The sequence below is a fragment of the Salvia miltiorrhiza genome, chromosome 7 (genome assembly GCF_028751815.1).
Source record: "Salvia miltiorrhiza cultivar Shanhuang (shh) chromosome 7, IMPLAD_Smil_shh, whole genome shotgun sequence".
NCBI classification, from domain to species: Eukaryota; Viridiplantae; Streptophyta; class Magnoliopsida; order Lamiales; family Lamiaceae; genus Salvia; species Salvia miltiorrhiza.
In genome coordinates this window covers 15522814-15539033 of record NC_080393.1, presented here as the reverse complement: position 1 = coordinate 15539033, position 16220 = coordinate 15522814, and the positions used below count along the sequence as shown (strand labels likewise).

At 34.3% G+C, this 16220-nt stretch overlaps 1 protein-coding gene across 2 annotated transcripts; it reads left to right on the top strand.

Annotated features, from left to right (window-relative positions):
- Positions 1-3116: 3116 nt before the first annotated feature.
- Positions 3117-7132, top strand: LOC130995500 (polyadenylate-binding protein 1-like). Of its 2 annotated transcripts, none has more exons than XM_057920803.1 (7): positions 3117-3288; positions 3367-3552; positions 3666-3768; positions 5398-5471; positions 6132-6323; positions 6398-6522; positions 6859-7132. In XM_057920803.1, exons 2-7 carry the CDS (start codon positions 3418-3420, stop codon positions 6902-6904), a joined length of 675 nt encoding a protein of 224 aa, XP_057776786.1. In that variant the 5' UTR covers positions 3117-3288; positions 3367-3417; the 3' UTR covers positions 6905-7132. The 2 variants fall into 2 exon arrangements, with proteins under 2 accessions (XP_057776786.1, XP_057776787.1); XM_057920804.1 differs by having other exon boundaries at positions 3138-3288; positions 5401-5471.
- The last annotated feature ends 9088 nt before the right edge of the window (positions 7133-16220 follow it).

The window sequence follows — 16220 nt, the reverse complement described above, 5'->3', positions numbered from 1 at the left end:
TTTGATGACCAAATTAAATTGAAGAAACAAACGATGTCGTTTTATTTGTCTAATTGAAATTACGTTGTTTTATTCCCAAATAACAGGAAATGACATCGTTTTAGGATTAAAATCGATTACCCTAACCAAAACTGAGCAATTCTATTCGACCGAAAATGAGAGGTGGTCGGCGGTGGCTTCACTGCAATTGGGGTTGTTGTGCTACATTGTTCTGCCGGAATTCGCTCCAACAGCAGTCCGAGAAAAGCATGTCTTCGAGCTCGTGATCACTATTTTAATAGCAACAAAAAACTGTAACTAACACAGTATAATTGTAGCACAAAAACTAAGCAAAGTATCGTATCCTCAGAAATTGATAATCAAAAACACTCCGAATAATCCTAATAAATACTACTGTAATATTCATGCAAACACAAAAATATGGTGGAGAATAAAAATAAGACTCAAAACAAAACAAATAAACTCAAGAGAATGAATCAAATAAAAAGGACATTGACCCTAGGAAATGTACTATCGTTAATTAAACACATGCATTTAACATATTGATTCAATTACCAATTTTAAACCCAGCCTTGATGAAAGATCACTATCCTATTAATAATCTTGTCTAACGAACAACTATGTAAGTAGATTAATATATTCCATATCACATTCAAGTCTTAAAGGAATAGATTAACTCCAAATAGCTCATGAAGAGTAGCTTCCTATAGCCCACCTATCACATTCAAATTTCAAGATAAAACTATATCATGCATTCCTGAATCGACTGAATAATTATCATATTCAAGTCTCAAACTGAACAGTACCTAGACATTCAAATTATTAATCAAGTAATTCATAAGAAACAGACACCAAGAATCATGAGTCACAGTTAAAGGGCAAATTATTATCAATAAATCAAATACACATACAAACCATTAGAGCTGGCAAAAATTGATCCGACCCGCCCGTGTTTTGGGCTGATTGGGCTGTACAAAATGTAGGCCCGAAAAAACCCGGGCCTAAAAAGCCCGTCCAATGAGCCCGTCGGGCTAATTGGGCCCGGGGCTAAAAAGCCCGTGGTTTTCGGGCTAAAAAGCCCGCCCGATTAATTTTAATATTTTATTTTTATTAATTACTATTATTCTATTTTTACTTAAGTTTTTATTTGAAAGTGGAAGAGTTTCAATATATATATAGGTGTATTACCCATTTTAGTTGGAAGAGAAAGAAAATTATCTTCTCTTTTCAATATCTCTTATTTTAATTTATGTTTAGAGTAGTTGTACCATTCCATAGAAAAGAAAAAGAAAAACTTAAAATATATGTATGCAGAAATATATATGTATATGTTAGAATTGTTGGGACCAATTGTTAGGAAAATAGTAAAATAATGCAAATTGTTGGGAATAATTTCTAATTATACAAAAGAAATGTTGTAATTAATGTGATATGAGTTGTTGATTGTAGTAGACTAATATGATTTTATATTTCTATATTGTTTATAATTATAATTTAGATTTATCTTAGTTTATTTAATTTTGTGTAAAAATAAAAATAGAATTTAGTGGGAAAAAAAATCATTGGGCGGGTTTGGCCCGACCGCCCGATAGCCCGGTCGAGGCTGGGCTGGTCTTGAAAATTGGCAGCCCGGTCGAATTCGGGTCGGGCCTCAAAAACCCGCTGGGCCGGGCCGGGTTGGCCCGGCCCGCCCGTTTTGCCAGCTCTACAAACCATAGAATCAAATAGCGAAACTAGTCGGACATCATAAAAGAAACACAAAAACATAATTGAAAAGAAAGCAATTGGAAAGAATAAATTAAATAAAACGGAATGAATTCATCGTAACAAACTTGAATCTTCAGTCCTTGATGAAATTTTGATTCAAGTTCTAAAAACTAGAAAGCAAATAAGTTTTAAGTCTTAGAATATGAAAATATGAATGCGACCCCTAAATAGGCCAACAATGAAACCTATTTATAGGCTTAGGGTAAAATACAGTCTAAAAATATGAAAATATAGATAACATCGCAAAAAAAAAAACGTGGAGAAAACGGCGACTGGAACGGTGATCGTCGATCTGGTCGTCAAAATCCTTCACAAACCCTTATCAAGATCGGCGATCGCTGATCTTCACACTTTGGATCCGAAATCCTGTTAGAGAGTTCGGAGATCACCAATATTGTTCCTTTGTCTTTTCCTCGATTTTCGAGCTCGTTTCTCTTCGTTGTCGTCCCTCGAACACATTCCTTCAGTAGTATTGCTCCAAAACATTCATTCTTGGATTAAATTGTCAAAAACTATACCAATGCGTGTCATCACGAAATAATATGCATTTAACTCCAAAAGACATCACATAATGCATATTTCAACACAATTCGAAGAATATAATCCATAAAAATCTTGCAAGAATAAGTGTTTATCAGCTTGCGAGGTGGCTCACACGGTAAGGACATGGCTACTCCGGCAGCCATAAGTCGTCTTTCACCTCCGAAAGTAACCGCGAAGTCAGAGCGGCGCTACGATTCTTCGCTCCGGGAGTGGTTGTAGTGGTGATGCAAGGAACAACACACATAAGTTCTGGGGCCACAGTTTCGAGCATGCAGAGAAGCGATGCCACGAAAACGAGTTCTCAGCTTACGTTTTCGCTCGACGATGATTTTTGTAGACGGTTGTCTCAGTGGTCTCTCTCCTTTTCTTTCAGTGACAGAGGATTGCTAACGGCTTTTTGGTCGGTGCAACAACGGCGTGTGAAGGTGAGCCGACGACTGAAAGAGCAGATAACGTGTAGAGTAGTGTGCGGCGTCACCGCGTGGCGAGAAATCCTAGGCGACAGAATTTTGAAAGATAAACCCTAATTGCAGATTGGGTCAAAATGAAAGGTTCACATGTTGGATATATGGTGGTGTGGGTTGTAAATGGCGTCGACATCGTTTTATTGATTGGTCGACAATTTCATATCATATTTTTGGCAATTTAAAAAATGTCATGTCAACTTCTCATTTGGAGATTTATGAAAATGGTAATAAAATTAAACGATCTATTACATTTATAGAAATTCAAATAAAATTTAAAGTTCATGTAAAAAATTGAAAATCGGTGCAAAATTGTTTTTAATCTAATAAACCCTATATTTAGAAGTAATTAATCATTAAAAAAATATTTGAAATACGCGGACCCGTCCTTGCTAATTGAAAATGAAAATATAAAAACGGCGGTTTCATGCCTAGTTTGCGTTTTCCCCTTCTGCAGTTCCTCTTCGAACTTGAAAGCCAAATCGCGATTCAGCCAAAAGCAATCGCCTCTCAGGCATAGTAACAAATCCATCTCATTTTTCACTTTCATTGTGTATATCTAAGACTATTGCTGATAGGTCGAAATCATCAGCTCTGAAGAAGAAACCGATACATACCCCCATAGATAGAGAAAGAGAGAGCAATGGAGTGCCGAGGGCAGCAGGAGTTAGAGGAAGATGTTTACGGCGGCGAAGTTCCTGAACCAGCCTACATGGAATCCGATTCCGACCCATTTACCGACGCCGCCGCCGCCGCCGCCGCTGATTCCAAATCTGAGGTATGTGTTTGCTTCTGTGTGTGCGTCGAGATTTGTAAGTGTTTTTTTTTTTGTGTGTACTTGTGATGCCTACTGGAGTAGGAGTTAAACCTTTGTGGTCTCTAATCTGGTAGGAACTGGAGACCATGAAAAAAAGATTGCAGGAGATTGAGGAAGAAGCTGGGTCGCTTCGCGAACTGCAAGCAAAAGTCGAGAAAGAGATGGGCGCAACTCAAGGTTTATTTGCTTATCTGAGCGCTGTGCATTTGTTAACTTGTTATTTATGTCGATTTAATGTGAAAAAAATTAGATTTTATTTTCTGCAAGGTTATGTTTATTTTTTTTCCTTCAGAGAGAGAGAGAGAGGGCAATTAAAACTGGTGCGGAGAAACAGGGGAAATTCAAAGGCAAAAACTTGTGTGCGTGCATGTTCGCTACTATAATTAAATCCAATTAGGTTTATTAATCTAATTAGGGTTTGTTAATTTTATCTAGGGTTTATTAATTACTTTAGGATTTAATTGGGGCGGAGCTCGTGCATTTGGCTGCACCGGAAAAATTGGTGGGGATGTAAATTTGTAATTGGATTTTGTTTAGAGAGTCTAAATTCTGTGTTCTTTGAATGCGGTCTAGGTCTAGAAGAAGAGCAGTTTAGATCTTATTAAGGTGATTGTTGTGTTCCGTGTGTTAGTTGCCTGATAGATAAAATCATGAAGAAACTTTTGAGCTTTGAACTTATTTAGTTGTCACAACATGTGGGGAAGGGTTGTTTGCTACCTGTGGTTATTGTCAGGTGCCTAAATAGTAATTCAAAGAAAACGACATTCATCAGGAATTTTCAAACTGAAATATGAGACAAAGCTAATTCAATACGAAGTGAAATGTGCATTTCCTTTGCAGAGTAATCTTATGTTGAAGATATGTATAACTTGAATTTTAGTCAGAATGCTTGATATTCATAATGTTGGTGTTCAATAGATTTTTCTCATCATCTTATGCTTCTTACACCTGAAAAAAATTGATCAGGATGAAAGGCATTCATATAGCCAAGATAAACACTTACAGTTATGAATGTAGACACTTCTGTTGGTATGAATGGTAAAATGTAACCGCAGTTGGAGAGGAGTGTACTTGTTTGTTCATTTTATATTTTTTCAATTGCTAATGAGTTTGTTTACTTGAGAGCAACGAAAGTTAACAGGATATGACTTGCAAGGTCAAAATGCATAGAAGTGATGACAAAAGGCTTAATTTTCATTTTAGAATGTGTTCTTTTATTTGGGAGTGTGGAGTTTTTCATTTAACTTTCTCTGTTTCGGAGATTTGGTGAAACACAAGTTAACTTTGTCAATTCAAGTGATATTATTAGCACAATTGGTATTAATATGAATAAGCAGACTTATGTGGCCAAATGTCATATGAACATTAAATAAGTTTAGATCTCTATGATTCCCATATTGAATAAATAAGCTTAGTCCAAGACATGCAATGAATACGCATCTAAAGAAATCGTCTAAAAATTATTCAGTAAATTGATCCTCAAACTTCTCTTGCGATTAAGTTTGGTGCCTGTAACTGTAACCCTTCCTAATAATATTTCATATATATCCTGTGTATCGGATAAAATTTCAGTGAAAAAAACTATAGTTTCAATTTCGAGGACCAAGTGTTCCTGCTGTGATTGCGTACATATGGCATGAAGGCAATCGTTATTGTTTGCTTTGTGCTATTTTTTTATTGGAATGTTACACATCTAAGGACAGTATTTGTTCTTCATCTTTCTGCAACAAGGTTTCTCTAACCATGAACTTGAATGCCAATTAAACTGGTGATTTACAACATTGTTCTGTTTTTGGTGCTTGTCAGAAGATTCAGCCATTGCCTCTGCTACGGAGGCTGAAAAGGAGGAAGTTGATTCTCGTTCCATATATGTCGGTAACGTGTGTTTCTTGTCCTTTATCTTCGTCCAGAACCAATGTTTCTTATTGCAACAGATTTTGTTCTCTTGCTAATTGCTATTTATGATGTCTTTATAGATAACTGGGTCAATGTAGCATGAATTCTTATGAGAGTTAATTCTGGCTGATTCCCGGCTCATTACAAGGCAATATATCATGATTAGCTTATAAAAGAATTGCTATATAGGTTTTATTCATTTTGATATAAGATAAGAATCATTTTGCATCTAAAATTCTCCAAAATCAATATATGCTTTTATTCATTTTGATAAAAGATAAGAATAATTTTGTATGTAGTATTCTTTAAAATTGTGTCAACAGTATCTACTATATATTTATATATTATTGAATTTTTACATGTCTTACATACCATTTAGCTAGTTGCAATAAAAGATAAGAAAATGCTGAATCCACTCGGCATTAAGCATTAAAGGGAGAAGTCATTGGAAGAACTTGGACATGTTGGGGGTGGTAGTGTTACAGATGTCCATAGTTTGTAACATCTGGAACACACTTGTGCTTCAGTTGTATGTAAATGAAACCTTGAGTATATTCTTGAGTACATGCACATTTGTCAATCTGTGTCTATGGTTTCACTAAATTGGCTTAGCTGTCATTGTTTTATTTTTTCTCCAAATACAGGTCGACTATTCGTGCACACCTGAGGAGGTACAGCAGCATTTTCAGTCATGTGGGACTGTCAATAGGGTCACTATTTTGACAGATAAGTTCGGGCAGCCCAAAGGTTTTGCATATGTAGAATTTGTGGAAGTTGAGGCTGTTCAAAATGCTCTACTGCTCAATGAAACAGAGTTGAATGGCCGTCAATTGAAGGTTCTTGGTCTTTGCTTGGTCTAGTAATAGAGCTTAATGAATACTAAATTGATTATATATTTGGAATTGAACAGGTGTCTGCCAAACGAACTAATATTCCCGGAATGAAGCAATATCGAGGGAGACACCCAAGTCCATATTTTGGATCAAGAAGGCCTTTTATGCCAACACCTTATGCATACCCTCCTTATACCTACGGGTAAGAACGTTACAGCTGCTGCTTCACTCCATTTTGTGGCTTATAAAACAACGGATAATTTTTTGTCGTCAAAGAAAATTTTAATGGTGATCGAGGAAAAATTATTTTTCATGTTATGTTGGAATAATACTTTGAGCCGTCCTTTAGGTATAGATTATTGCCTGTCAAAGTAGGAAACTTATTTAGCGGCTTGCACACTCCTTGATGTATGCATACTTTGGGTAGAAAGATTGATAAATTTGTTATCTACATCATCCATTATCTAAGTTGGTGTTAGTTACGATTTGATTCTTTTATTTGTTTTATACTCTGAAATGTAAATTGATATATGTGCAGGAGGGTTCCAAGGTATAGGCGTCCTATGCGTTACAGGCCATATTGATGAAACGTGTGAAGTTGTTTTCCTGAAACATTTTGGGCATGCCCATTTATAGGCCAATTTTTACTAATTACATTTTACTGTGTAGGCATGCCGATTCACATAGGCATGCTGAGTTATAGGCCAATTTTAGTTTTGCCATTAATTGCTGTGCTGCATGCAATTACAATTACAGCCCCTCATACAACGACAAGAAATCAAATCGGTATGCTGCATCTTCATTTTCTTAAAGACTCGATTACTACATTCTTTACCTGTCGAGCTTTTTGTCGACGCTGATGGGATCTCATATTAGCTTATATACGTATTACTTATCATTTCAGTTTATATATTATACAAATAAATTAGGAGATTCTAAAAGTATTGTTTCCGTCAAAAGAAAAAAGTATTGATAAATTTTAAAAGTCCTTTATAGTATATTATTGGGATTCAAGGCAACAATATTAGTTATAATGCTGAACGTATAAATTTATATATTTATCTCTTTTTATATTTAAAGTTACTAGGTATGTCACTGAACGTGTAAGTTTGTATATTTATCTGTTTTTATATTCAAATTTACTAGTTATATTACTGGGCGTACAAGTTAAAATGTATTAACATTTCGTATAAAATTGTAAGAGATTAATTATTCTTATACTTGCACCAGTATAAGTTTTTGTGCAGAAAAGTATTTAGATAGAGGTATTACTTAAGACAACCACATATAGGCTAATAATGTGTTTAACATTTAACATAATCACGCAGTATGTTATTTTATAGGGTAAATGTCAGTAAAATCATGAACTATCGATGACTTATCGAAATGTCAAGTTCATTTTTAGCATAGGAATGACAATGAAGCCTAGCTCATGTGACAAAGTTGAGGCATCCGAAAATTCTCCTCTGTGAGTAGTCTTGGGTTCAATTCTACCTATCTTCAGGTAGTTTTTCCATCTTTGTATAGGTAGTGGTCTCGCTTGCGTTCGATTATTTTTTCACCTTTATAAAAAAAAATTATAGCTTAGGAATACTGACGGGGTCGATGCTAGGATTAATATTATAAAAACTAACCCAAAATGATGTCATTTTGACCGTTCTTAGGCTTAAAAAATTCAATTTGAATTTTAAAATGAAAACACAGCCAAACAAAATCAAAATAGATACTCAAATAAGCTATGATAGATTCATCTTTCAAATTGTGTCAATAAAAATAAGACGAAGACTAATTCTTCCATGTTGAGCTTAGTACCGTAAACCTCTCATCTCAAGTATAACAAGGTGTAATCATCAGTTTGGTACGTCAAATTGGGCCCCTATGCGGCTCGTCGTCATAAATTCCAAAACACAAAAACTTAGCTATAATTGGGTACACCGTACAATCGGACTGACCCGTATTCAGATCTTAACTCATATTTTGATTCGAACTTGCATCTTAACCCAAATTATGTAAATGATATTCTCTCCGTCCCATGAAGCAAAACCAAGTTCTTTTCGACACGAGAATTAAGAAATTGATATTTTGTGTGTTGAGTGTGGTAGGTGAAAAAATGAAAAGGTGAATAAAGGGTAAATTTTTTGCTACTTTTAGAAACTAGTTTTGCTTCGTGAGACAGACCAAAAAGGAAACTTAGTCTTGCTTTATGGGACGAAGGGAGTATTATTCGGTTATGTAAATGACACTGCTTATAATTAATACAATTTGGTTATATAAATGACACTGTAACATTTTAAAATGTTACAATATCATTTTCAATCTTATAATGTTATTTAATAAAATATTATAATGTCATTTACAATCTTATAGTCTAAATAACATGAAGTATCATTTATATTTCTAAATAGTGTCAAGTATACACAGTGTCATTTATAATGTTATAGTGTCATTATACGTAATATCATTTGTATAACAGGATAGTGTCAATTACAGACAGTGTCATTTATATAACCGAATAATATCATTTACACTATTCGAGTCAGGATATGAGTTTGGGTCAGTGTGCGAGTTAGGGTCTAAATGCGGGTACAATCCGTTGTACAGTACACGCGATTGTACCCAAAACCACCTCATTCCAAAATAAATTGAAAGTTAATGTATTTATAGACAATTATCTCAAAAAATAAAACCTTTGTTAGAATCCACTTGTAAACCTAAACATTAGAAATGCTTTTAAGCAATATATTTAGAAGTATAATTATTTTTTCTTTTTTGACATTTTATTTATTTGATAAATCTAATTCTCACCTTTAGTCTTCCAAATATAAACTACATTCGTTTATTTATTTTCTCGACTATGACATATTTTTAATAATATAAATCTAATTCTCACCTCTAATAATGTATATACTATAATTTTTTTTTCTCAATTACTCCCTCCGTCCAATTATTTATGGCCTATAGCTTTTGGCCACGGAGATTAAGGAGAATAAAATTAGTAAAAAAGGTGTGTGTGTCTCCCATGTTTAATAGTATACTTAAGAATATTTTATTATTGCTATTTACTTGCAAATAAAATTCTTTTCATTCCACAACAATAAAAATCAAACGAAAATTCAAATCTAAACTCAAACAAAAAATCATCACAAAATTAAATATAATCTCAAATAAAATTCTTCACAACATCAAATCTAATCTCAAACAAAAGTTCATCACAAAATCAAATCGGCGAGCTTGGGCAACAATGAGCTTCATGTACAAATCCACATGCACCTCCTTCCCCAGCACCGGATCCATCATCACCAAAATTAACGACTCCAGCAGCAACACGCATGTCCACTCAAAATCGTAGCAATTGCTGACATCGCACTCCGTTGTCGCGTTGCTGCTAGGGTTTCACTGAGAGCCCAGAGAGGATGGACGGCAGGCGAAACTAGAGTTTGGCAGGTGGAGGCGTATCAAAAATCAGAAAGTGGAGACGGTGCAAGGGCAGTGGAAGAACGAGAGTTGAGAGTGGTGGAAGCGCAAGGGTGGAGGCGGTGAGAGGCAACAAAGAAGAGGAGTAGAGAGAGAGGACCAGTTTAAATAGATAAATTAATTTTATATATGAACTTTAATTAAGTTCTTACTAATTCTTAATTTTGTCTCTCAAAAGTAAAATATATTACTTCATTAATAGAATATGTGTCATTAATAATAGGACGGACTAGGTATGATATACATTCCCCACCTACTACTAGTTATAAGCATTCATGACTGAAAACGCTGAGTCCATTTTCAAAGTGGTGCAAGAAATTAAAACTATAAAAAAAAGTCCAACAAAATTTTAGAGGAGTAACTGATTCTTTTTTATTTTTCTTTAAAAAAATTAAAAAAAAAATACCTACGCAAGTAATTAAATGGCAAAGCAGCAGTCCGCATTTCCTCGCTAGTCGCTACCATCCTTTTATTTATGGCTGACAATTTTTGATACGACACGAAAGCACGATACGAAATCGCACAAAATTAATGGATTAGTGACACGCACGATAAGGTTCGGGTCCTTATCGGGTCAACCTGATAAGGACCTGATAATTTCGTGTCGGGTTCGAGTAACCGGATAGAATTAAATTTTTATTTTTAATTTTTTATTTATGATTTCTTTCTACACTTTAGTTTAGTCTTTATTAAATATTTACTAGTATTTTTTATTATTATAATTGATGTGAATGAACTTGGGCAAATCAGATCAGATTGTTATCAGATCAGCTCTATTCGTGTTGTTATCAGGTTGTAATCAGATCGTGTCGCTATCGTGTCGTGTCAACACACTTTGAATCGTGTTGTTATCGGGTTCGTGTCGAGTTCGTGTTGGGTTCGAGTTTAGAAAAATCGTGTCGGGTTCATGTCAGGTTTGGGCATTCCATTAACAGGTCGTGTTTGAGTTTGGCCTTATCAGGTCGGGTCGATATCAGGTCGACCCGATAACGATCCGACCCGCACGATTTGCCAGCCCTACTTTTATTACTAGTCATTAATGTTTAATTATAATTAATACTCCCTTCGTCCCCAAAATAAGTTCCTCTTTGGGGACGGCACGAGTTTTAAGGAAAAGTGGTAAAATGTATTGATAGTGGAGAAAAATATGTTATAATTAGTATTGGGAGTGGTGAAAAAGTGAAAAGTAAGAATAAATAAAGTATTATTAGTGGTGGGGTAGTTGTCCAAAAATAGAAAGAAAGAAAGAAAGAAAAACTTATTTAGGGACGTCCCAGAAAGGAGAAAGGAAAAAGATGAACTTATTTCAGGGACGGAGGGAGTAATTTTTTAGGGTTATAATTAATAAATTTTAATTATATAGATACACCGTAAATTCGAAAGTACAAAAGTTTTTACCTTCATTTATTAACATGGTAGCATTATTCAAATGAAATTTATACGCCAAGTTGGAGCAAAATCTTGTCAAGTTGAATGTATACGCCATACAAATGAAATTTGTGTGATCCAAAAACACATTTGTCTTCTAGGAATTTCATGTCATCCCATATATAAATCAACATGGCCTAACTTTTCCAACTATGAAAAGTCTATTCGTACTTTATTTGGGTATCAATTGAGGATAAATAGAATATTTTTCATATGCCTATTATTTTTTCCATATAGACCATGACTGCAGATTTAGCACGATAATTGTACCTTTTTTTAATTTAAATTTTCGTATGACTTTTAATTATTGCAATAAAGACACTATTTTTAACATCGTCTAATTTTATTTTATTTTTTTTTTCCGGTAAGATCCATCTTACATCTGATGTGGATACATTCATTTGAATTGTGTTTTGCATGCATGATGTCATTTAAAATGTATGTGATGTTGATCAATCAAATGGATAATATGTATAAGGACAAATGGATAATGTGTATAAGGAATTTTTTTTTTTTGTAATGACGACTATTTCTCGCAAAAATGTAATAAACCCTTTTCTTTTTTGAGTACTGCAAAGAGTCTTAATTTTGCGGATGGATGGATTTCGCAATCCACATCATGACAGATAGATTTTGTCTGAAACCATTTTAGAGCAATTACAAAAGGGTACAAATGTTGTGTTATAGTGACCATTACTAGGGATACAGTGTTTTCAAGGGTTTTTAAATTGGGCTTAATGCCGCTAAATATCCTAATTATTTTTATTTTGGGATATTTGCCGTAAAATACACGAACTTTCAATAAATTCTGGTTTTTCCCATGAACTTTAAAATTTGAAAAAAAATCACAACCTTTCAATTTTTTCTGATTTTTTCCATGGCGACTTTTTATGCTGAAATTAAAGCTGAGTTGGCATAATAATACCTACGTGGAAAATAACCTACTATTTATTAATTGAGGTGGCACAATAAATTAAAAATTAAAGCCAATTTTAGTACTCATGTTTTTCTCTCAAAAGAATCCAACGAAATCCATCGGCCTAAATGCTCTCCGCCATCTGCTGTCACGCTGGAAGCGCCGCCGGCCTTGACCAGGCCCGACACCGTCTCACTCAGTGTCGCGACGACTCGCCACTGCAAAACGCAACGGCGGAACGTGTGGCTGCAGAATCGCGCCATAACCGTTCTTCCTTGCCGCTGCAGCTTATCTAGCCTGCCATCGTTGCACGGCCGTCGAGCACCCACCACCGCGATTTCACTCTTTGACCACCGAGCATCTGAGGTCGCTGGAACAACCTCGCTCTGATGCCGTGAGGAAATCGCCATGGATGCCGAGGACAGTGCCACCACAATCGCCGGAGCACTCATCGCCGCGATTTCACTCTTTGGCTTGATAGCTTTCCTGAGCTTGTTCAGTGAATTGTTCATCACTCATGTCTCTTCCTCAATTGGCTTGCAAATTCTCGTAGATGGACTCCCATTGCTTGACGTCATTTTGGACACATTGAAAGTTAGACTTTATTTGCTTGTTATCACGAGTCGGACTGCCAAAAGGTCGAGCTTCGTTGAATTGTTGGGTAATCTCATCCCAATAGACGAGTGTCTTTTGATTGACACCCTTGATGGCTTTGTGGATCGCCTCTGCCCACAGCATGCACACAAGCTCGATCTCATTTGAGGTGTAGCCTGTGCGAAACCTTGTCATTATGGGGAGGGAAGGAATCTCCACAATATCATCGTCTTGAACAAAATGAGTGTCATTCAAGTGGATGCCTTCTAAACCATCGGGGAAGAAATTGGGATCCCTGAGAACGGAGCGCCATTTTTCCAAAACTCGTTGAACTTGCGGTCCATTTTTCAAGAAGAATTTGGAAAAAAAGATGTAGAAAGTGGAAGAAGATGAGAGAATAGAGAGAGAGTTATGTACTATGGCATAAAAATGGTTTAGAAAGTATATATAGATGAATAAATGAAATAAAAAAGTTAAAAGAAGTGTTGAGGATCGTTGGAAACGGTAAAAATAAATTATAACAAAAATTGGTAAAATATCTATTTAAAAGTGAAATTTTCATTTATTTATTTTTATTTTTTTAAATTAGGTATGTGCACAATATTCAAAACGATAAAGCCGAACGTGAAGGAAAGGGCTGTGGTTGGAGCTTGCGGTGTATAATAGCCCGTGTGCGGTTGATTGTATTAATGAGCTTGCGGATGGGTGTATGATGATAGCCCGTGTGCGGTTGATTGTTTTGCCGTACACAATTTTTCTGTTTTTTTCGAACAAGCCTAGTGGCGGCCGATCACTATTATATAGAATAAAATTATTTATTTATTCTGATAGAAATATCTGTTGTTCCTTGTATGTCCCAACTTCTTCAGTGCAAAAGCCCCACTTCATAATTGGGATGACTTTCTTAAGTCAAGTAAACATAAAATATCCACTTCTCCAAACTATGAGTTGGCTGCGAATTCACCATCTACAACTTGCTTCCTCATAAATGCTTCTCTATCTATTACAAAAATTACGATAACTCTTTGTTTTAGACTCAAATTCAGGCTAATTTAGATTAAAATTACTCAAAGAAATTATATGATTTACACATCTTACATCTGATTTTATTTTTACACTACCAATCGAAAACATGGTGGCATATTTACTTTAATTAAAATAAGGACTCAAAGCAATTAGATTATTTTTTCTTACGTTCCGAAATGATAAGCCAAATATATAGAACTCTCTGACAGTACACAACATTCTAGTATTATTTAGTTCATTAATGGAATAATACAATATTGACTCATGTTGGAAATAAACTAGAACTCTATTATTTAGTTCATTAATTGAATAATACAATATTGAATCATGTTGGAAATAAACTAGTTCTAGGTTATGTTTTCATAGAAAATCGAACAAAAAAGATATTACAATTAAAACCAAATATTTAACCACTTCATAATTAAACACTAATCGCACTAAAATTTCGGTTAAATTAAATTTTTTGTATACCATTCATCCCAAAAGTTGTTATACTAAATGTTGGAACAAAAATCCCTTCAAAAAAAATGTTGGAACAAAAAATACGAAATGAACTATTCGTATCACTCTGTCAAGATTTATCGCGTAAGTGTTGGCACAAGCATGTTATTTCATATTCCCTCCGTCCACGAAAGAACTTCATATCTTTCCTTTTTGGGACGTCCACAAAAGAACTTCCTACCTATTTTTGGACTATACCCCACCACTTATAATCCTCTTACTTTTCACTTTTCACAACTCTCAATATTAATTATAACACATTTTCACCACTCCCAATACACTCAACTACCTTTTATTCACTCTCAATACACTCAACAATATTTTTTCTTAAAACCCGTGTCACTCCCTCCTAGGAAGTTCTTTCATGGACGGAGGGAGTACCATTTATGCAAGGTTGTCAAACCAGCTCTTGGAACAAATTATGCAAAATGACCTATTCGCACTATTCTTCTTAGGATTTTTTGTGCACAAACTTGTGACGAATAGTGAAAATTGAAAAATGATCGATTCACATTATTCGTCTCAAAGTCCGTCGCACCAGCATTTTGGTACGAAATGAAATATTAGTGTCATTCATTTCAAAGTTTGTCGTGATGCTATTTAGGGTGTCTCCAACGGCTTAAAAATTCAGTCTCCAAAAGTAAGAACTAGCATTGGGCAAACAAAAAATTGGTTTCGAAAATCAAATTGAGAAACTAGTTGCTAACTGAAAACCAATTTTCGCTGACAAGCGGGTCCCATTTTACACAGCCAAATATGGGGGCTTCATTCATTCAATTTACTTTTTTTTGCAGCTGAATATAGTGTTTCTCATTTTTATTTTTTTTTGCCTTTTTTCTTTCCATTATTTTTATTCTTTTTTTATTTTGCCTATTTCTATGTCCTATTTCACCAAAAGTATAATGGTTTGTTCATAGTTATATATTTTCTATACAACATTTCGTATTGCCTGTTAATTAAAACAGCTCTTTCTGACAAATTGACCGATATATTTCTATATGTACCGTTAATTCTAAAATTTTTCTATATATATTCGCTCCATTCTTTCATTTTTCATATAACTCTTCAACACTTCAACTTTCATTTTCTTCACTTCATTTTCACAAGTAAAATGACGTATGCAAGATCTCAAAATTCTGATTCTAGTAATTTAAGCTCCCAAAATTTTCAAAGTTCCTATTTTCCAAGTTCATAATATCATCACATGTCCTACCCTCAACAATAATTTCCATACAACTATATATCAAATGTAATTTTAATTTTGGTAATGTAATTTTAATTATTATTTAGAATTATAAAGTTATTTTATTAGGGTAATTAATTACCTGTAAATTCTCAAACTTTACCCACTTTCTCATTTTGCACCCATACTTTAAATTCACCCTATAAATTCCTTAACTTTGTTAGTTTTCTGATTTTGCACCCGACACTAAATTACTCCCAAACCACATTTGACGTGGCAATATTATTTTTGACGTGGCACACATACGTGTCTCAGAAATAATTAAACGACCTCGTTTTGTACAGATAATCAGCCACATTAATTATTTAGTATTTCCTCATTTATGTTTAAAACCTAATTTCTTCCCTCATTGCTCATCTCTAAAAAATCTCTCGTTCCCCCCAAATTTCTCAATAAACTATGGTTTCTTGACAAAATATGCTCGAGCATATATATAAGTACACAAGCATATATGCGTGATTGAAATTAGTTCAAAACTAATTAGAAACTAATTCAAACTAGTTGAAACTAATTAGTACACGAGCATATATGATTGAAATTAGTTATAAATTAATTGAAACTAATCTATATAATATATAAAAGAGGAGTTTTTTCCCTCTCTTTTTCTCTCTCTTCTTCCACCAATTTTTTCACTATTTTTTCTTTTTATTTTTTATATTTTAATTCTTTTGTAAATATTGTCAAATTTGATTCATGAAAAAATATTCTATATACATCG